Source organism: Phaethon aethereus (assembly GCF_964289735.1).
Source record: "Phaethon aethereus genome assembly, chromosome: Z".
Taxonomy (NCBI): domain Eukaryota; kingdom Metazoa; phylum Chordata; class Aves; order Phaethontiformes; family Phaethontidae; genus Phaethon; species Phaethon aethereus.
In genome coordinates this window covers 54,420,351-54,444,066 of record NC_138577.1, presented here as the reverse complement: position 1 = coordinate 54,444,066, position 23,716 = coordinate 54,420,351, and the positions used below count along the sequence as shown (strand labels likewise).

Here is a 23,716-nt window from a genome sequence, read left to right as displayed (position 1 = left end):
AGACCTGTGCCTTATTATTTTCACCTCCCTTTATAGAAAGTAATTTTGACTTCCTCTTACAATGACCTGCTTATTGAGCTTTTGCAAGTTCATCACCTTCAGTAGAGAAAAAGTAAAAGCAACCAAGAGGATCATGCTCAGATGTGATCACAAGTGAAAAATCTAAAAAGACAATACACTCAGTAATGAAACCAAATCTTTTTTGTTCTGACAGGCTAGGACTACCAGGATAAATGCATCCCCAACTATGCTGTAACTAGATTATACTATCCTAAATTAATTATCCTGGAAGATAGACCAGGCAGCAGGCATGTCTTGTGAGCCAGTTTATTCAACCCCAGTATTACTGCCTGATGACTGCTTTTGCAGAAGCCTCAAAGTGACAGCTTTAGAGATGGGAGTTCCGTAATCACACATTCAGAAAACTTGCTTATGACTACTGCTCTACCCTGGTGGGTCCCTCCTACACAAACATAGATTTTTGACATAAATCTAAATAACTGAGTGTAATTCTATGTCCATACAAGACCTCTAAAAGCCTTAGTATTTGTTAGAAAGAAAGAATAAAACAACCACAGCATACTCATTTATAGAGCTGCATCACCAAAAATGAGGTCTAAATAATTAGATCTACCTACACATACCTGTCTTACAAACATCCTTTTAGCTACAGGCCTGACATACTCCTGATGCTGATGGAAAGGTCAGTCTGTACTTTCTAGGCCTTTTTCTTCATCTCAGTGACACCTGACAGTAGTTTGTTCCTTTGCTCTTGCCTTCAGGGGCAGCTGGGAGGGAAAATATGCATGTTGTTCCTGAATTTCTTTTCATCCAGGGGAATGACTGATGCCTTCAAACTATTCAAGATGTATCTTTCCACTTAATATGGAGGGGTACATCCTCCATTTAAAATTATGCCAGAAACACCTATTCTTGTTTAGTACATCAAGACTTAATACAGATGGTGACAGGATGGAAGGGTATTGTTACTCTGCTTTGGGAGTACAGCAAAGGTTTTTTGGGGCTGAAATTTGGCCTACATTAACTTTAGCCAATAGGTCAAAGGAGCAGATGAGCAAAGAAGGTAACAAAATGGCATGATTATAGTAGGCTTTACCTGTTCCTGGAGTTGGACATGGTTCACAAGGTTTGTTCCAAGCTTTCCCAACATTGTATGTGCAGCAACACATCCTTTTTGTGACATTGAAGGGCAGTTCATTCTCACAGGAGGTTCCATTATAGCTTCTGTAGCAAAAGCTTTTCCTCATGTCTAGATATGAGAAAAGAATCACTTACTAAGTAACCAACAAACTAACTTAAGTAAGTATCAACCTCCTACCAACCTACAGAGTGGTTCATTAACTCTGGCTTCTGAACGCAACACAAGCATATGCATGGATGGATTTTAAAATAATCTAAGGTTTGAAATCAACAGTCTTTGTTTTATACTTACATGAAATTTGACGTATTTTCAATTTCCATTCAAAGACACAAAGGGGGAAAGCGAAAATTCCCAAGAAATCAGAAACACACTGTAGATGCTCATCAGATCAATTTGTATAGTAAACCCTACCATTTGGAAATGACTAATAAAAAAAGATTTCTGAGTTCCATTAAAGAATAAGAATGCTTTGACACTGCATGTTAGTCATTGGAAACTCTTTCCTGGCTACATGATGTAACTGTCTGGGAGTTAAAGGTAGGAAAATGCAATACAAGGCTTTAGAACTGGCCTTAACTAGAAAGACATTTTAAGCAAAGAGTCTGGCCCCAAAACAGTCTGATATTCACACAGTTCTAGTAAAGATGACGTTTTGCATACCCATGCAGTTATGTCCTCCGTTCACCTGCATATATTCAGGTGGGCAAATGCAGGTGTAGTTCCCCAAGGTATTGTAGCAGGTGCCAGGACCACAGACACCAGGATGTGCAACACACTCGTCAATATCTAGAGACCAAGCGAACAAGTTAAGAAGGGGAAAGAGGACCAAGTCCTAGCACATGTTTCTGAGAAATATGACAATAATAAACCATACTAAAATAACAAAAACATTTAATTTAAACGCTATCTTGGAAAGCACAGCTCAGATTTGAGTTAGGTAGCTATTGTAATAGTGGCTGAAAAGTACTATTACTAACCTCTATTAAGTCCAGCCAGTGAAGTGCAAGAGAACGCACTAAATAAATTTGAAGTTGTTGAATTTACCACTGAAACTGGAGCACCTTCCACCCCATCAGTTCCGCAAAAGACATTCACACCCTCTTTTCACAGGAATGTTACTGTCACTTTTCAGTTCTGTTAATGTGTTCACTACTCCACTGAGAAATGACCTTTTAAGTACTCTGTTTAGAAATAGGAAAGCTGAATAATCATACAGTCTTGCTGCTCTAACCTGGGATCTTATTTAAGGGGTGTTAGCCTTTTTTGCTCATCCAATTTTAATTTCAAACCCAGTTTGGTCAGTTTTCTTCACCTGAGCCAGGATTCACAGGCTCTGTTTTGAAAGGAGACAATTCTTTTTTCTCACAAAATGAATGAAGAAGGGGAAGCTGACTTATAATACTTCAAATTAGCAGAAACCATGAAAGATTCTTTACATTTTTGTGTCTATTTACAATTTTTGGTTCTAACACTTATGATGAATCTCAAACACAAAAGGAAGAGCAATATTAACTTTACCTCATATTGTGTAAATTAAACTGCTACTCTGAAATACTGTGAAGAGGACACCTTTTCTCACTTAAAATACAGGGGAGCCTAATAAAACTATCAGGACATACAAGGTGTTGAAGTGTGAAGCCAGAAATCATGAATAACCACCTTAGTTTACTGAATACACATAGCTGAGATCAATCATGTAGAAATAAACATTAGCATATTCAAGTGTTCCATTTCAAGTTTTATATTAATCATTTCACTGGTGACAAAGATAATGATTTTAGAGAAGGTTTTAGGTAAGGGTGTGGGTGCCATACCCACTTACGGATTTAAGGCTAAAAGTGACAGTGTTTTTCATAACAACTGCACTGTGATAGAGCAGGAAGTTTGAAGGGACTCAACCTTCACAGATTCTTGTCTCTTCACTGAGGTAGTAGCCTTTTGGACATTCACACTGGAAGCTGCCAAAAGTATTGATGCAATTTCCACCTTGGCAGAGACCTGGCAGTTCCTGACATTCATCAATGTCTGAAAACAGAGAAAAAAACCCACTGTATTTTCATTCCGGAATGAAAAGAAACAAGAGACTTTAAGTACTCCCCTGAAATTTTACCAACTAATAGCTTTTAACTGTCATGTGGATTTTTTTTTTTTGCTTCTAAATTGCACTTCATGAAAGCATGGATGAAGTGCTCATTCTCTTCCATTTAAACAGTTGCTCTGGAGCACGTTCCAGCTTGATGAGCCCATGAAGTTCAACTTCCATTACTGTTTACAGGAATTTGGCATCTAATTCCTCATTCCTGCACACTCATTGGAACCAGAGTTTCTTTGTCCAATGAGTATTTCCTGAAATTCATACCTTCCACTGATAAGCTGTAATTTTCATACATGACTTAGCCTTCAAGGGCCAATTTCAAAGGCCAATTCAAGTAAGGAGGCACACAAAAGGTATGCATCAGCTTATTTTCCTACTGAAATGTTGTTGGACTTCTTCAATATTCTTTTACAGTATGCCTTTTCATCATGTTGTTGTCCAATTCATATTAGCAGAGGGTTTTGCTTTGCACTAAATTTAATGATTTCTGCAAAATATATTTGCTGTATACATCTCTCTGAAGATGACACTTTTTTTTATTACCAGCCATCACAGTCACGGTAAACTCACCTTCTAAAATAATAGTAATGGGGTTTGGTCTGAATCCTTCTCCGCCTGGACAGAGAGTATTATATTCCGCTAAAGTAAAGTATAACAAGAGAGAGCATGTCAGTCATATGAAGAATAAAATGCTAGCAACAGAAACATAAAATTTCATTTGTGTTTTTAGTGAGTCTTCTTCCCTACACTCATTGGTTTTCTACTCTTCTTGACCTATTCACAGTAAATTACAGCAAGTGCATTAGATTAGTAGAAAATCACAGTAAGATTAAGAGTTCTGCATAAAACATTACCATAACCTCAGATACTCTTAAGGCAGGCCCAATGCTGTTTTCTCTGTACCGCACCTTTATAAAGGCATATATTTTGCTTTTTGACCAGGTCTTAAATATGAAATGTCATTGTGGCATCAATAAAGATATGTGTTAAAATTAGAATACATACTATTATGAGACTGTTAAAATAACATGCTTGACATTTCTGTTGCATTATGCATTCAAAGAACTTCAAAACTCTACAATTGATGTGTCATTGGGTAACAGTTTTGAAAGTACTGAAGAGTGACTTAGAAATAGTTACCCAACAGTTACCAATACCCTCCTTTGAGAAGTACTGCAGCTCTCCAGATTAAAAGCATGATTTGAGTTCTAACCATTATTAATTGATTTCCTTACCAACATGGAGTTGCCAAGTAAAAATTCGTAGTAGATGGATGCGATCCATTCCCATCTTAAGACACATAAGCATACCTGCAACTACCTTAATTTTTTCTTAATGGGAGAAAAGTAAAATAAAAAATAAAATAAAATGCCCAAAACTACATAAAGTACATGGGCCTGGTCCAGGGAGAAGCGTCTTCTAAAGTTAGCACAGATTTATTACTGTGGGAATAGGCACCAAATCAGTCACAGAAGTCTAAAGGTCAGGTCTTCTGATTCTCAGGTCCACTCCTCTGCATCACCTTTCTGACGGTAGCACGGACATTTTCTTTCATAACTGTGCCAGAACACTGCTTCATGAAGAAAGTAAGTTTCTTAAATTATAAATGTATATTAAAACAGTAGAAGTTTTCAAACACTTTTTCCATCCCTTGTTAGTCTCTAATAAGAGGGTGGGGAGAGAATAACAGAACATTTCCTTACTGCTGTTTACAGGGGGACATGTCTCACAAGGGTTTCCCCAAGCCTTTCCAAGAGAGCAGCAGCACGAGGAACGACTGACTCCAACCCCAATTTCAGTGTTGCAGGATACGCTCCCATCCCCTCGTGGTCCATACTTCAGGTAGCAATTGCCAACACGGTTATCTACATATAAAGCACATATGACTACAGCTGCACACAATGATCTGTACAAAGGAACAGCAGACATTCACTTTAACGTTTCATATCTGGAAGCAGGAATTCAGTTAACATTGTGCTTCTAAAGTCTTTGGCAAGCTCAAAACACTCATGTACCCTGATACTGATGTTGAGAGAGACAGCAGGGAAAATGGGTAGCTTCAGCTTCCGAAATACCCAGAAATGAGTTTAAAATGTTTGCATGCCTTCCCAAGTCACACCATACTCTAATGTAGCACGTACACTATTCACAGTCTTTCACTCCAGAAAATATCAGAAACTGTGCTGCAGTTTGCTGTTAGTATTTCTTCTCCATATTCTGATTGTGATTCTTCCTTGTGGAATTAGAAGAATTTACATATTTTTGTATGGAATCACAGAACAAAGTCACATCATTGGAAGAGTTCTTCCACTGGCAAAGAAATTCTCTGAAAATCATTAATATTGAAACAAATAATCTAAATGTGCAGTAAGTCTGAGGAAAATTAGTTTATTAGTTCACTCAAAGTGTAACTTAATGATTTAGACAACTGTTGGTATCAGCAGAATGAGCAAGAAACCTTAAGAGAAGCTCTGAGTTTTATTACTGCTGCAGATATTGTCTCCTTGTTCTTTACAAATGGAAAGTAAGTAGCAGTGCGTCATAAATTTAAGGAATGATAGTATTTGTTATTACAGCCAAATAAGATGAACATTAATTTGCTCAAGAGTAATGTTGTAACTCTAAAGATAATTTCTACAAGTTAACTTGCCATCAAAAGTTGCCTCTGGAGAACCACAGAAACAGACTGAAATTTTTTTTATAAATTAATTGTATAAAGGCCACAGTAGTTTTTTGCATTTTTACTGTTTACGTTAATGGTATGACCAAGAAACTTACAAATGATTTTTTGAATGATTTCCCAAATGTGTATTTTACTAAGAAAGATCACATTTCTAATTTACTGCTTGCAGCAAGTGCCAGATGCTACAGCCTTAGCAATTTACATAGAGTAAAATGGACATAGTATGATAAATAAAGTTCATGCTTTCAGAATTTCCAGAGTTTAACAAATGCCTTGATACGACATGGGTTTTTAAATTTTCCTGAGGTTTGGGATATATCTATGAAAAATCTTGAAGGCAAGTTTCTGATTTGTTAGGAACTACTTGTTCTCAAGATCCTCAAGTTAAATACGTATAATATAAAAACACAACTTCACATTAATTTTTTGACTGACCATTTTTTTAAAGGGTCTTAACATCAAACAAGAGAAAACCTTCAAGCCTTCCAAAGGATTTAAATTTATTCAATTTAAGGAGTAATAGACAAGTTTGGATGAATCTTTCTGCACAGTTTTAAGAGCATACTTTAGCACAGATTGTGAAAAAGGAGGGTGTTACTGGGCCCCACATTTTCTACAACAAATTTCAGTATCTCACCATAAAGGGACACTGTCGTAAAGCAATAATACTCAGTTAAGAATTGGGTGGCAGAGGCATACATATTCTGTACCTCTGAGCCTATGATGGAAAGAGAATAAACTTCTGCAGTGTGTCTTTATCTGTGTGCAAGATTTACCTGAGATCACTGATCAGCATATGTTAGAGTAGAAGTCCCCCTTTTTTTTTTAAGACAATGTTAGAAGAGAGTAAAATGAACTGCCTTTTTAAAAGGGCACATCCTGTAGTTCTCATTGTGGACTTGAGCTGAAGACAACCCACATGTGGTTATTCTGAAAATACCTATTTCCTCCTGTTCTCAGAGGAACTGCATGTTTCTCTCCATTCGTAATAGCACGAGACATCTGCCTTTTTAAGAGAAGCCAAGAAGAGTTTTGGCTTCATTCTTCTTGGGAAAGTGCAAAGCAATGATCATTTTGGAAGGCAGCTTCATCCCAAGACCTCAGGCCCATTAAGAACAATAGGAGACGATAGACCTTGGAACGAAGGCAGAGCCTGTAATTCTCTAGCAGAATATCGATACCGAGTCCATAAAGAGTTTTAGGTTTCGGTTTACTCCTCACATGAACTGTCTTGACAAAGCACTGGAACCCTCTTTGCCAAGGATAATATTTGTTTCTTCTAAAAGGAACTGGAATTTAGATTCCTCTGCCTTTTTTGCTCAAGCATGCAAGAGACAGTGCTATTAAAGAGAACCAGAAGCTGTTGTCCTTTGACAAGAAATTTCTGGAACATTTTTCAGCACAGCTTATATATTCCAGAAGCAAGAAACATTCATTTTTCTTGGTGAGGTCTACTAGCCTCTGTGGGGTTTTCTTCCCTGAATGACTACAAGCTCAGAGTGAAAACTCAGTAATGTTTTACCATGTGCCAGTGACACAAACATCATTTTAAATGAAGTTGCAATTTGGAATTGCAGTCCTGAGACTATAAAGGATCACAAGCAAACTGACCTTCAGTTGGACTGCGTAAGTCAGTAAAGTAGACATACCTAAATCATACCAAATCTAGAACCAGAACTAGTATAGCTGCACCGGAATGGCAACTACCTCTGCTTCCACTTCCCATGGAAAATCATTTAACTCTCTGGAAATATTACAAATGAGAACTGCTGGTGAAAGAAAGAAGTTGAAAAACCTAACAATGTCTGTAATCATACAAAATAGTGTAACAAATATGTTTTTAGTTGCACATGGTGCTCCCTCTCTTCAAGGGCCTCTGAAAAAAACAGGCACTAGAGTGTCATCTCATTCATGGATTAGGACTTTATTTCTATTATCTTACTCTGATGATATTTCATGGGAAGCAGAGCCTTTGCTTGCCCCAGTCAAAAACAAAAGCTGAATGTTCACTGAGTGTTTTTTGCACTTCATCAAAGAATGAGGCTGTAGAGAGGATGGAAAATGTAGACCAGAGGCTTGCAGCTCTTCCCACAGACAACTAAGTGGATTCAGTTCTGCTACTGTCTGAAACTGAACTTGGGGAAAAAAACAAAACCCAACCAAAAAACCCCATGTTTGCTCAGGGGCTAAGTCTTGGGAGTCTCTTTTCTGCACAATCAGTTGCTGAGAAACTAAAAATGCTTCTCACACAAGGGAAAAGAAAAGAGTCTTTGTACCAGAGAGAGGGACAGCCCTAGTAGTATTCCGTCTGGACAGAAGAAAGGAAGGGTCAAATAGTTTTTCTACCACTTTCTTATTTAACATATTTTCTTCAGAGAGGGAGGGCTTGCTCTCTCATTTGGGACTCTCCTGAGTTGCTAGATTTTACCCTTGAGTAGGTTCCCTTCCACTGTGGAGGCTTCCTTGAAGAAACATAGGGCACCTGCCAAAAATGTCATTGGGACAGCTGGTACCAAAGTAGAGTGCCAACTCAAATTCCCGTTTTTTAGTGAAACACAAGTCAGCTAGCAGTAGGATAATTCATTCTCATAAGCTTCTTCAGAGACCACTTAATTTCTTTGGTCGTAATTCAGGGCTTGCAGGACTGACCAAACACAGCATCTGGTTGTAGGAAAGAATGAGGATCTTAGTAGTTATATGCTGCAGAAGGGGAGCGAAAAAGGCAGTATTTCATTGCTTCAACTGAATCTTCAGATGAGGCAAAGCTAAAAGCTTGTGCCAGACTGCAACTGCAGAAGGAAAGTATTAAGGCAGGAATTGTCAGAAGAGTCTATGGGAGACAGAAACACAGGCTTCTAATTCAATGGGAATAAATTACATAAATACACTTCATCTTTAAAAATCTCAACTTAAAGTTTTAGAATAAATTGTTCAAGGCTGTGGTCATCTAAAGGTCTCAAATAGGACTTGTTTCTAGCATCCAGAGAAGCAACAGAGAATATCCACAGTCAGAAAATGGAGAAACATGGAAACGATGAGCAATAAAATTTGTTCTGAAATAAATTTGCATTTCCTTAGAAATTATTTGCTTAGAGAATATCTATTTGCCACCACACTGTAATATTATTGTAAACACTTAGAAAATGGATAGAGTTCTAACCACCAATTCAAGAGAATTTGAGTCTTCCCAAGGTAATAAAATAAAAAGGCTGTTTTCAAAACAAAAAGTTAGGTGGCTTTCCCAGGGTCACACACAAATCCTTATGGCTGAACCTTAGCCCCTCTCTCAACCTCAGATCTTCCCCAAAACTTCCCTAGACTGCTAGTATATACTCTAATCACATGACAGTCCTGTATCATGTAGCAAGGGGGAAAAGTAATGAAAATTCATTTTAAGTCTGTGTAAGTCAGAGAGAATTATGTAAACTACAGTAAAACATGTCATTTACTTTGTTTCCAGCCAAATGGGTACCACAAGCAGTTTTAATTACCCTTTGGACTTAAGCTGGACATATAAATCAGTCCCAAGAGACATCTAGGATTATAAAAAGTATTTTTTTTAAATAAGAATTGTTGACTGTCTGGAGAATGGTAATGCAGATAATATATGTTTTGACAAATTTTAAACAGGTGTATTTTAAAGAAACTATAATCTCTAGAAAACTATGTAACAGGATATGCAGCATGTGGAAGTAAAATTTTCTATCCTTGCATCAAAACAGTCACCTTGGTTGTGATTTCTAAAGTAACACTTCAGGTAGCTTTTACTTACCCACACAACCCACTCCTGTAGGATTCAGCTGGAAGTCTGGAGGGCAATTACACTCATACCTTCCGGGAGTATTTACACAAAGACCATTAACACAATTAATGGGATCAGAACATTCATCGACATCTAAAAAAGGAAGGTTACATTGATAAATCTGCTCATTTGACAGAAAAGAATTATTTTACATTTTAGGAAAAACTGGGCAAAAAAATTTCAAATGCAAGTGAGTTTTAGCTGAAATTGAACAAAAGAACTACTAATAATTCATCAAACATTTAGGAATAACCTAACCTAACTTGGTGTAATTAAAAAAAAAAAAAAATTTGACATATTTCTGAACAGAAGAGATGTACCTGTACAGTTTCCCCCAGTTCGATCTAGTTCATAGCCATCATCACAGATACAATGAAACATTCCTGGTAGATTATTACAGGTACCAAATACACAAATGTTCTGGAAGGAGCATTCATCAATATCTGAAGGAATATATTAAGAATAGAAAGTTACATAACCTTAACACATTAATATAACAACAGCATGTTGTACTACTAAAAGCAAATGAAGACACATGTAACTTAAAAAAATATTTAAAAAAGCAACACCAAGTAATCACTTTTGGTTTTGCATAGAACGCTATAGCTAGGGATTTGTAAGGCATTCTCCATTAAGATGCTTCTTACTTTTTCCTCTTTTACCTAGTGTGAAGTAAATATAGCAAAACTGACTTCTCAGGACTCAAAATGAAAGCTAAATCAAAAAAACAGTAAGTTCCTTTCAAAACATGCATTAAACAGAATGAAGCGTAACACCATATAAAGGTGTCAGTCATTTCCAAGCTGAGTCTGCAACATTTCTTACTACTGGCAAGTAAAATCTTCAAAATACCATTCTCAGGGAAAAAACTACACTAAGAAGAAAGAGATGGAGTACACATCAACAGTTACTTATACCACCTTTGAGAAAGAATACAAGGAAAAGGAATATAGGAAGTAAGGATTATCTATGATTTTCTCAAGCCCATATTAAACCAGCTATATAGTAACTACATATAGGTGAGCTAAAATGCACGTAAAAGGCTGCCTGTGTGCTCATGTGAATTGAAGATGAAATAAAGTTGAAAGACACTGACAGAAAATTAGATGACTTTGTCAACTACAGTGCTAGAATATTAACAGCACAGATTGCAAAGTTATGGGTTTAGACACAAACTACAAAGGACTTCCGAGTTAAGAGGGAGTATATGAGGGAAAAAAACCCTGCATATACTGTCTGATAGGAAGACTTTTAAATTTCCAAAATAAAAGCAGCTGTGCAAAAGGCTAATGCAACTCTAGTATGTACCAGTGAGCAGAGAAAGGAAAGTGGAAAGCATTAATACCATTTTAAAATGCACAGCTAAATCTTAATTTGAAAATTCTCTGATCAAGAGTGATGAACTAAAATTGGACAAGGTGTAAAAAAGGGATTTTAAGATTATTAGAATAATGAAATACCTATTTTGAACTTGGCTTGCTTGCCTTAGCCAAAGCTTGAGAAGTGATGTAATACCTCCTTATAGGAACATACAAGAAGGGGTAACTTTTGAGGGGAACAGAGAGATAAATTTTTAAAGGAAAACAAATTTTAAGATAAATACCTAACACGCAACAGTCATGAATAAATTTAAACTGGAAATTAAAGGAATGTTTCTAAGTACCCTGGAGTGAAGCCATGGAATGACCTCCAAATTAGGTCATGAGCATAACCTGTGTTCAGATAAGCTTTATAAAGTTATGGAAAAGACTGTATCATTGAGAAGCTAATGTACTGAAATCTCAAGGGATTTCTAAAGAAATTGGATTAATTATTCGTATTACAATTCTTGCAGTAAATCCAGGCTTTGGATTTTGTCCCTTGATTGCAGAAATCAGCCAAGGAGTCATCTTATCATAGGACAAATTAATGTACCAAATTAAAAAAAAAAAACAATAAAAAAAGACAACTTCTTCTAAATATTCAGCACCCGGACCTTTTAGTTCTCCAACGGCACAATTTAATCTATGGAATGCTTTCAGATTTTTGTTGGAATCGCAGTAATATACCAATATAACAAGCATTTTTCCAAAATTCTTCAATGCATTTTTCAGAGCATCATTGTGGACCAACTGAAAAGCCAAATGTCAGTGACCCACTGTCCCAAGAATTAGAAACATATTGTTTTTCAAAACATTGATTGGCTGATATCGGTTTGGGGATTTTTATTAGAATATTGGCATGACTACAATACGACTAACTAACTGAGCTGCATCGAGAAATTCGGTAAAGATCATTGACAATACTTGGTAACTATTAACAAATCTGACCAAAACAGTTGTATACGTAATTCTTCAGAAGCATCTGCAATTTTTGTACAGCTAGAAGTCTGATTCATACATCTACACCTGAATGTTTGAACATGCTAGTTATGGACTAAATTTGAGATTCCACTTTGGAATCGGCGTCCAGCTCTGGAGCCCTCAGCACAGGAAAGACATGGACCTGTTGGAGCAGGTCCAGAGGAGGGCCACAAAAATGCTCAGAGGGATGGAACCCCTCTCCTATGATGAAAGGCTGACAGAGTTGGGGTTGTTCAGCCTGGAGAAGAGGAGGCTCTGGGGAGACCTTATTGCAGCCTTCCAGTACTTAAAGGGGGCCTATAAGAAAGATGGGGACAGAGTTTTTATCGGGGCCTGTTGCGATAGGACAAGGGGTAATGGTTTTAAACTAAAAGAGGGTAGGTTTAGACTAGATATAAGGAAGAAATTTTTCTCAGTGAGGGCGGTGAAACCCTGGCACAGGTTGCCCAGAGAGATGGTAGATGCCTCATCCCTGGAAAGATTCCAGGTCAGGTTGCGGGACTGAGCAACCTGGTCTAGTTGAAGATGTCCCTGCTCATTGCAGGGGGGTTGGACTAGATGAGGTCCTTTTGAGGTCCCTTCCAACCCAAAGATTCTATGATTCTACTATTTTATGATGAAGAATTTTCATCTCCTAAGATGTTACGAGGTTTCCACCGTTAAATAAGAAACAAGTTTAAAAGCTTTGGAGCACCAGCTAAAAAGACTTGATCTAATATACAGTTCTCTTATATTAAACAACAACAAAAAAAGACATTAGAACAAAACAGGGAATAGAAACTGAATTGGATTAGAAAGACAATAATTCCTTTTGCACTTCTGGTACAATACTGAGAATGAAAGGGTGATGAAAAAAAATCTCCAGTATGTATTTTAAAGAGTGTTACAAACTTGTCAAATACAGCCGTGATTTGTCTACTTCGATTTTCCTGAAAATACTTATTTTAAAATAAGCTCCCTTAATGCCATTTGTGTCTTGTACGTAAACGCACTAAATAAAACAGCGATGAACACAGGATTTTCCACACACTATTCACTAGTGACAAAAAGAAGAGAAATAATTAAAAACCCCAAATTACTGAGCCAAACCTCTACTCTGGGATTTTTGGACCGAGGCCAGACAAAACTTCATAAAAAGATGAGAGCTACCTTCAACATAACTCACACTGCAAAATAATATGTGAAGCATGTGCTGAATATTCTCCTTCCAGGTTGAGGTCCTTCCAGCACTTCTTGTTGTTTGCTTTATAGCAGCCAATCCAAACTCAGAAAACGAACTTGAAGTATCAGTGGCTTACCTTGGCACGTCTTGCTGTCTGAGGCGGGAGTGAATCCCATCTCACACTCACAACGGTAGGCACCAGGGACATTCAAACATTGTCCATTTTCACACAGATTAACATTTTCTGCACACTCATCAACATCTGTGGGAGACAGAAAATATCTTTGAAACTGCATGTTTCACTAGCAAAATACAAATATTATCCTGATATTCAGAAGAATAGTGTTGTTGACTAGTGTTGATATAAAACAAAGCATTTACACCACAAGATGAAACAAATTGAAGGAATGCAGAAAAACAAACATAATGTCATTTCTAAAATTATTCCTTTCACCCCGCCATGATTCCTTACACCTAGTTTTTCATTAACAGATTTAATTTTTTTTTTTTAATAATGCAAGGCTTTCAGATTCAGTACTCTTAGCTTTCACAAGTAAGTTGAATGCTTTGGTTACAAAGTCAAAACTTTGTCTCCTGGTATGTACTGCTATGTTACTTTGACATAAAAGACATTCAAAAGCAAAATTTTCTTAAGTAAATCATATGTAGAACTTTATTTTCATATGCATTTTTGAAAATATTCCTTGAGGATTATGAACATTACAACTACCATTTGCACACTACTGGCTATTTTTCTAGTATGCCCCAAAAGCGATTTTTTTTTTTAAGAGGTGTAAAAGAGCAGAATGACAAAGGAAGGCATTCACTATTGCAGTCATCATAAGGACTCATAATTTTGTTAGATATGCTTATGATTGTTCAAAAAAAAATTCAATATACTTTCTTCATTTTATTAGTCAATCCCATTGAGTCTTAAAAACCAGATCTGAAACTTAGTGTGTTAACAATAGGTATGAAAGTTCTTTTTCATTAACCACAAACTTGAAACACAGAAACAAATAATACTTGAAGATACTTCTTCTGAAATAAAAAAAATCCTTACAATACTGATCAGAAGACTGTCTTGCTAAAGGTGTAAATTACTTTTGATTTAAAATTAGCCAGTTAGCTAATAATGAATGCATTCAGATTAGTTTCTATGTATTTTATTATCATTATCATTAGGCTGGATTCCTTCAAGCCTTCGAATTTGCTGACCACATACAGGGCATGTTAGAATTCAAGAGCAGAGATATCATTGCATCTCCATTTTGTAAATGATAAATACACGGTAACTCAATACTTGGCCATTAATGTTTAATATAAAATCTTTAGACTTCATATAATCCTTTGCACATCAGTTTATTTTGAATCACCTGCTGTGTGCTAAACAATTTTCGTTATTAACAGTGAGCATTTACCAACAAATTTAAATGAAGAGATCATAGGCAATATTTTTCAACTGTAATTTGCTTTTCCTTTTAAAAAGACCCATGTTAATGATGAAATTCTGTTCAACTAACATAACGAGGGGAAAACAGATGATGCCTTCCCTGCCAGAGACAGACCTGGTCTACAAGACAGGAACCATAACAGAGCTGGTGTTTAGTGTTCTTGACTAGAGACCCTGCACACTGAAAAAAATCGGCATGAAGTGGAGAAGGAGAAGGAGGAAGAAGCACACAGGAATTTCAGCCAACAAATGGGCTCAGGGGGTGCAATTTGGCACGTAAATTGAAAGAACAATCAATTGCCTTTGTTAGCATTTCTTCAGCAGATGGGAAGAATCCTGATCTTAAAAGACACTTTTACATTTCTTATTTTGCACTTTGGGCTTAGATCTAATTTGCAAACCTTCCATACAACAGAAACAACCAGTCACCTTTCACAGAAACTTCTTACCAGAACAAGTAAATCCATCCCCAGTGAATCCCTCTGCACAGGCACAGCGGTATGACCCTGGGGTGTTCACACACTGAGCGTTCACACTGCACTGGTGGGTCCCATTGGAGCATTCATCAAGGTCTGCACATCAGGGGCAAAAGAATGCAAGCAGTAACAGAGCAGTTAGTATACTTGGCTTACGATTAACTGGCAAGCTAACAAGCACAACTGCAAAGGTGATTCATGTCTCCATAAATATACAAAGTTCTCAGTAGAAGATACAGGGTTAATCTATAATGATTTCAATTTAATATTTCTTCCTTTAATTTAAAATGCAAGGGATTGGGTAAAATGTTTCCAATCAACAGACGGAATTCAGCTGACTCATTACTTGAATGTTAATATCATGCTCAAGAACTTGAATTCAAAAAACCAATAAGCCAAAGAAATATAGTGAGGTGAAAATCTGCCATACATTTGGAGAGTCATCTCCAGTAATAGAAGAATGTGACAACACTGTAACCCCATGAAAATTACTGCAAGCTTTCTTATTTACTTGAATGACAACTTGGATGAAAAAAACAAAAAGGGGGGGGGGCGGGGAAAGAAGATACTTTGATGGCAACAGCCATTGGGGTCCATGACATATGCGTCACTTTAGCTAGTGCTATGGGGTAGCCGACAGTCCCTTCTTGCCCACATGCAGAGTGGTCTCTTGGAAGAACACTCTATATCCATGAGCTACTCTAACTATGAGGATGCTGCCAGAAAAACTTTTTTCTCCTTCAAACAGCACTTTTTATTTACTTAGTAGAATGTCACATATATTTAATTAAATAATAATAAAGACAAGGGGGCTTTCCCCTTTTTCTCACATATGGCTTAAAAAGCTTAGAATATCTGGCCTGCAGTAAGGTCTCATAATATGGTACTTTTTCTTTCATGTATTACACCAATAAAGCCTAATTCTTAAACGAAGCTCATCTTCCATAGATCCAAAAATGTTCAGAAAAAAAAGTAAATATTATGATCTTTTACACAACCACCTGAAAAATGAAGGCAAGGGGACATGAAGCTACTCTAGCAGCCCAGGAAAAGTAGAATCAAGTTTCCTATCCCTCAAGTCTAATCTGCTTTATATTAGCACCTATAAACCAGATATATTGTAGGACATTTACAAAACATGGTACTAAGTAACAGAAATAGTATCTTACTGGAAGGTAACCACAAAACAAATTCCATTTAATTTTTGACTGAATTTATTTGTTTAGCACATTGTAGCAGTTGTACGTAAACTTTGTAAAATACATAGTATTTTCAGTAAGATGTTACACAGAGAGGCTTCTGAGACAAAAACATTTTTTTTCTCAGTAAACCAAACCCCTGAGACATAAGAATCTTGCATACCCATCTATCCACAGAGTGCAGCAGATTGAAGAATAATACTTTGTTTCTATCACACAGTCATATTACATGCTTTCATTAAAAAAAAAAAAAAAGGAGAAAAGCTTTATTTTCTATATACTTACCAATACATTTTATGCCATTTCCAACCCATCCTTCTCTACAACTACATTTAAAACTTCCTGGTACATTGACACATGAGGCATGCATGTCACAGTTGTGAGCACCAATTTCACACTCATCCACGTCTACAAACACAAAGTAAACTGTTAGTATTTACATCAGGAGCACCAGAGTATTACAAATTCTGTTCCTTTTACATATTGCTTATTTCCACTGTGCAGGTTTGCAGGCCTTTGAAAAGCCAGTGTTTAAGACTACAGAATAATTCAAGTAAGTTACTTCATATCATACATTAACAAAAAATAGTGACAATTGTATTTTCATTTTGTTCTTTCTTTGTAAGCATGACAAAATTAATCTGCTTTCTTATAACTGCTTTTCAGTTTGAAATTAAAGCTGTTTTCCAGGCATACTAAGTATGCTGATCTTTATGTGCCTAAAAATGGGATGAGACTTTTGGGTGCACAGGCACATTTCAGTTATAAAAATGATTACTCCAAGATTTTAGTAATTATAGAACAAGTTCTTAAAAACCAAACTATAGAAGAAACTGTCAACTTTCACAGAGAATAATTTTGGATGAACTTCGCTTTCTGAATGCAGTGGACCCAGTTTGCAGAAGACAAGGTACTGCTTAACTATCACAGGACCTCGCAGAGTTTGAAACTGACTAACTACAATTCTTTAAAATTTGTTAGCATGGGTTGAAGGATGGCATATACTTTTCCTTTTACATCATCACTTTTTTCATTTTTTCTTTTACCTTTTTTTCCTTTTGTCCTGCTCTTAAGACTACAAGGCCACTTCCTGAAGCTTTAGTTGACAGATGAGTTCATACTTTAAGTATGTATGACAAATGAGTACTGATAAAGTACTTCTGATACAAATGCAGCTGTGCCAACAGATATTTTTTGCTGTAGTTGTTCCCACAATCTACATTGATAAAACCTTTGCCTTTACAATTACAGTTATGTAAGGGGCCTCTCGTTATCATATCGATCCTGGTCAAAGAACGTACCTTTTCAAACCCTAGATACATGCTGACAAACATAAAATACTCACTCTTATATTTACTATTATGTACAGATACCCAGTTCTCACTTGTGTGTGAACATTTGTACATATAGTTTGCCTGAAAGCCAACCAGATACATGCACACCATGACATATATGCTGGCAATTTGCTTTACCTGTGCATCCAGTGGTTCCTTTCTTGACTGAATATCCTAATTGACAGTGACAAATGAAGGAACCTTTAGTGTTTTCACACTCCCCAAACATACAGATGTTGGAATTCAAATCACATTCATTCACATCTGTAAGTGCACATAAATCATTATTAGTTGAACATTACCATCATTTAACAGCATACTTTGTCTTTTTGGAATACTTTTATTCAGGTGAAAATTTCAGAAGCATGGTCCACCCCTATGACACATGTCAGTTATAGCTCTTCATTATAATATATTTCAGCTGCTCCATACTGTATTCTTTTAATTCCCTAAACACAAATAAGGATGTAGTCCAAGGGTAGTCCAAATACCACAGTGTTTTCTAATTTGTCTATAATGCTAATTATTTGACTATAAAGTCAATTACTTCTTACAAGAACCACTTCAAAACATTTTTAAAAAACACGTTCTTGATCATAATATAGCTATAATTTTCTTCCAAAGAAGAATTTATATAGTAAATTGATGACCTTTCCTGTACTGGTATTATCTACAGGCTTCAATTTCACTACTTAAAATTGAATAATGATATACACAAGTGTGTCAATACCTCTGAATAGCATTTGTCAAAATTATAAAAAATAATAAACTCATTTTTTTAAACAAGAATTCAGCTTAGGAAAGACATCTTATGAAACTGGCATAAAAACAAACTAGAATTGAGCATCTGTCAAGTGGGTAACTGAGGAGTTTCATATGAGTGTTCTGAGTCCTATTGCAGTTGGGCCATATGGCTCAAGAGATTTTCAAATACTTTGTCCAATTATTTCCATTTGTCCCTTGAAATGATATTAACTAAGAGTATTATACTATGTCATTAAAGAGAGTCACTGTACTGTGGATGAAAAGGCATTTCTGGTATTTATAGTTGTCTTTTTGAGGCAAGTAAGATGTCATGTAATGCAGCCAAAGCAGAGGCCCACATCACGTATAAATTAAAAGTATATTAATTGGCATATAATTAGTACTAGCTTGGCTTAAACCCAAATCTAAGCATGCTAAAACAGCGCAACTAGCAATAGCATGTAAGCATTGTGTAGCCAGACACAATTTTGCATAAGGATGTGAGCAAGACGACTGCCAAAAGGACAAAGAAAGATGGGTGTAGCTGCATGTAGGACACATCAAAGTCAGAGAAGTTGCCAGACAAAGGACAATATAAGCACAAGGGACTGCAGATAGGCAGGCAAACCTCACAGGTACACTAGAAGAATGACTGGCAAGACAAGAAAACAAGACAAGCCCTACAAGGAGTAGGGACCCTCCTTGTTGTGAGGAGGTCAACAGCGTAAAAACATAAGCATGGAAACTTGGAGAAGAAAGAAGACAGACCCACTTCAGTTCCAGCTTTTCTTGATCTTTATGACTAAGCGACAACAAGGGCTGGAAGCCAGTCAATGCAAACTAACTGTAACAGCACTGTGGTATTGTATACTTGCATATAATTTAGAATGTGATTGTTAAAAACTAACAGTTTTGTATAAGCAAAGATAATGATCAATATTGTGTAAGAACTGATCACTGGCAAATGTGTTGCTACAAATGAACTGAGGAAATTTTAGTTTTGTATTTTACAATAGGGCTGATTTTGTCAGTCTTCTAAATACTCTCATTACAGCAACCTTTATTTCCCTAGTCTATTCAGTTATTACACTATGAGGCTAAGGAAAGGTGCCATGCTCTAAAACTCCTCAGTTGCAGGAGCTGCACACTTCCCTCTCTAGTTCTGCTTGATGAGACACCCCTGGAACATAAGAATTAACCTGCTTCTTCCAAAATCTCACTGGAAAATCCTGAACTATGAAGCATACCAAATAGGGAACTCTTAACACCACAAGGAAACTTCAAACTACTCCTCTTCGCTCATGGCTAGCTCTAGCACAGCCTTCCATTTAGGTTTCAGAGAATGCCTATGCATCATTGGCAGCTTTTTAGTACAGACCTGTATCTATCACTCTGCTATGCAAATTTATTAACTATCCCAGGTGTGTATGTGTGTGTGGCAGGGCAAATTCCTTGCCAACAAGAAACAAAGTCCCTCTGACTGAGAAAGAAGTGGAAAGAAGCTTCAAGACATTTCAAGAGAGGCAGAAAAATCAAAATGTCTATCAAAGCTGATGTTAAGTAGGAATGAAAGAAGAGCTCAATAACCATTGTCCTAATGGTGTTGCTGAAAGCCAATTTGGGAGATGGTGAAGCGCAGAGACATTAAGAGCATGCCCTTGAGAAGAAATGCTTCCAAAGGTTAGGGCTCTCTCTGGCACATACAAAGGCACAAAGCCACCACAAAGGTAACATTCAAAGAGAAGTCAAGCTGCAGGTGGAGTGAGGAAAGACCCTTGCAGAAAGAACAAGTGATAAGCTACCACCAGGAAAGTTTTCCCACACCCAATATAAAAAAAAAATAGTCACAGGGAAAAACAGGGCATCAGGTCTGTAGGTGTGCTCTTATGCTAGACTCCCTACCCAGACATCTCAACAATATGACTGCTCACCACTTGCTGCCTTGATACAGACTGAAGTTTCAAGAGAGAGGTAAATTTGCTACTGGTATCTCCCTGTTCTTCCCAATCTCACTAAGTGTTGCAATATGATGAAAACTTTCCAACAGGAAGAAAAACTCTCTTAAAGAATAATGTAGTTTGTACCTGAACTGTGTTTTCAAGTCTAATACTGAATGCTAAATCTTCAATTTAGGCTTCCAACTATACTACAAGGCTTTAACATTATTCCGGAATTTACCTCATTTAATACCTAAATAGTTTATAATTAAAAGTCTGGTTAAAAACTTGTAGTTAAAACATAGTCTTATTATGAGTTACACCTATGTCAACTTTTTGACTTTATTCAAATAGCTCCCATTTTACCCTAGTTAAATGGCAAAGATAATCTAATTTCACATACTGTCAAATAAACACAAGATATTGCAAATACTTCTGCTGAAAAAAAATCAGGTACTTTGTTGAAAGTAGTATTAGGTCCAGTAAGAAACTGTAGCTGCCCCAAAGGCTTTTTGACAAACTGGATGATGCTGTTAGCAAGGAAAATAATTGCATACACGTCAGAAATTCACACTTTCTCACTGTAGATTTCTAACCTTAATACCAGATACTGTTTTCCTAAAGAACATTTTACAGCAGTTGTGTATAAAATTAAAAAAAGCATTCTGATTTTACAGCTACTAACATGGCTACTTGAAAAATTACTGAAAAGATAATTTCTAAACTTTCAGGTCGGTTGTGTAAACATGGAGTATGTGTGCAAAACTGAAAATAAGAACCTGAAACAACATAAAAGTCAAAGGTGAAAAGAAAACCTTAAATTCAGTTCTAACTCTGGAAGAAAGGAGACAAACCCAGCTCAGGACAGCCTTGCTCAGGCTTAGATATAACTAGTTTCTCTTCAGTGTGTCTATCCGTGTGAGTGTGCACACATGGAAAGTGAAAGTTTGTTTGACAGATGCTCACGAAATAGAAAAAGATGTTATTAGTATAGCCAAAACCACCTTAAAATATGAAACATATGGAATTTTATATTAAATGTAAAAGGTAAGAACTTCATATAAACACCCAGATAAACTGAACAGGTTTGGTCAGGTTACTTTGAGGAGATACTTTCATTTTAATTTCCTTTATAATTACTCATGATAACTTTCTGTAACTAAAACACTTACAAGACACAGAAGAAAATGCTGAGGCACTCAAATAATAGCTTCTCAATAGAGATATTTTAGAGGAATCATATCATTACAATTAAATCATTCCTATTTTTAGAACTATGTGATTTGATTCAACTTTATGGACTTTTCAGATTTTTTTACCCTTCCTGACATCTATAGTGATAAGCAAGAAAGATCTACAGATATTTTTTCTATAATATACATAGTTTCAATACCCACTTTCAAAGATTCAGCAGAACATCCTAAAACATTTGCTGCAGAATTTTTAGACTTCTGTTAAATTTGGTGCATACAGCTACTTACCAATACAAGTTTTCATGTCCATAGAAGCCATAAATCCATCATAACAGAGACAGCGATATTCCCCTGGAATATTAGTACATTGCCCACCATCACAGATATCTGGATTGCTTTCACATTCATCAATATCTGGGGGGGGAGAAAAAAGCAGATAATAATTCTGTCACTTTGGTCTGGATAAGCTAAAAGAATACCATGTTCATGTTGGCTGAAAGATACAATGCTGGAACTTTTAAGAAATGATGACCTACCTGCACATGTCCTGACATCTGGCATCAGAGCATAGCCGTCACTGCAGCTACATTCATAGCTGCCTTCTGAGTTAGTGCAGTGGGTGTCACAGCCTCCATTCATTATCATGCATTCATCAATATCTGGGGAAGCAATATTAGTAGCAGTAAGTCTACTTTTACGAAGAAAAGTCATCTTCTCTTGCTGTTTTACTCAGCAGATGAAACAGTTTATCAGTGATACGATTCTCAATTTCTATTCTCACTCTACTGTCTCTGATTTATATTCTGTTCAGCTTTCTCTCCTTCAACCACATTTTCATCTGTGGGACCAAGTGGCTACTTTTAGTTGTTGTTTTTGTTCATATGTATTACTATGGATGTAAAAAAAGTGCAAAAGACAAGATGTGGAAAGGAAAAAAAGAAAACCCCTGAGCAACTTAGGTTTCATTAAAGCTTGAAATGTAGCACAAATTTATATTATTGTAAAAAAATAAACAAAACCAATAAAAAATCAAATAAAAAAACCTCTCAATACCTCTGTTCTCCTTACCAATGTGATGACAACTACCTACTTCAGTGTTACTATGGTCAAGGATTTAAGAGTTGTATACAATAAGGATAAAAAGTAAAAGAGAGACTATCAATTCATGGAGCTGTTCTTGCTTGATCAAGAAATGAAGCAGTATTTTCTGGTTGTTAGCTCAAGCTTCTGATGTTAAGGGAGTAGTACCGTAAGAATATTTTTTCTCGAAGTACTCTGCAGAGTTAAGTACCGCAACAATCTTTTTATACCTTCTTTATAGTTCTAAGGTAAAATAAGGGTTCACAGTAGTTCATGATATACCTAATAGCAGATGAGAAGATGGCCCTGCTCATTTTCAAAAGGAAGGCATGAAATGAAGTAAGAACAAAGACAGATGAAACAATATACACTGAAGCACAAATACACTGGTGAAGGTGTACACTTGCCTATGCAGCCTTGTCTGTCATGAGTGGCCTGGTACCCAGAGTTACAGGAACACTGGTAGGTTCCAACCATGTTCACGCACTTGCCATTTCTGCAGAGATTGTCACTTAATGAGCACTCATTCACATCTGGAAAAGAATAATTCATATCAATTACTTGTTTTTCAGAATGCAGACTCTAACTGCTCAAATGCCAGAGAAAGAGGGTGAGAGGTAGTATTTTAAACTGCTGGCATTCAGGCTTTTTCAATTTCTTTCTAGTTCTTCGCATGTTCCAGTTCAAGGTATGGAGCTCTGAATAGTATGCTTAAACCAGTGTCCAAAGGTTTACATTCTTTGTTTCTGGTCTGTGAACATTAACTGCACAGTCCGCTGGTTTAAACCAACTCTTCATAAAAGATGCAACTATGCATCAAATGCAGAAACCAAAGAGATAATATGCATTATGGTTTTTGCTTTTTTTCACCATTTTGGTGAATTGTGTGCAAAAAGGAGAGCTGTATTTCAATAAGGGACATTACTTTTTTGTGACTGTAGGAACAAAGTTCACTTTGTGTTTGTATGTATTTTACTTTTTAAGGTTTTAATCTGAAGATACTCATTTAAAGGAGGAGCATGAATTTGTATAAGATATTCCTGAGACCCCATCC

General features: G+C 36.4%; 1 protein-coding gene across 1 annotated transcript in view; it reads right to left on the bottom strand.

Moving 5' to 3' along the window:
- FBN2 (fibrillin 2) overlaps positions 1-23,716 on the bottom strand; it is a gene marked incomplete at both ends in the record, with an annotated part of 177,172 nt that overhangs the window by 30,719 nt on the left and 122,737 nt on the right. The window contains 14 exons of the mRNA XM_082013613.1: positions 1,118-1,270; positions 1,823-1,948; positions 3,062-3,187; positions 3,828-3,896; positions 4,961-5,122; positions 9,713-9,835; positions 10,063-10,185; positions 13,383-13,508; positions 15,149-15,271; positions 16,660-16,782; positions 17,847-17,972; positions 21,871-21,996; positions 22,119-22,241; positions 23,064-23,195. Coding sequence (XP_081869739.1) covers positions 1,118-1,270; positions 1,823-1,948; positions 3,062-3,187; positions 3,828-3,896; positions 4,961-5,122; positions 9,713-9,835; positions 10,063-10,185; positions 13,383-13,508; positions 15,149-15,271; positions 16,660-16,782; positions 17,847-17,972; positions 21,871-21,996; positions 22,119-22,241; positions 23,064-23,195 — 1,761 coding nt within the window. The remainder of the gene's footprint in view (positions 1-1,117; positions 1,271-1,822; positions 1,949-3,061; positions 3,188-3,827; positions 3,897-4,960; positions 5,123-9,712; positions 9,836-10,062; positions 10,186-13,382; positions 13,509-15,148; positions 15,272-16,659; positions 16,783-17,846; positions 17,973-21,870; positions 21,997-22,118; positions 22,242-23,063; positions 23,196-23,716) is intronic.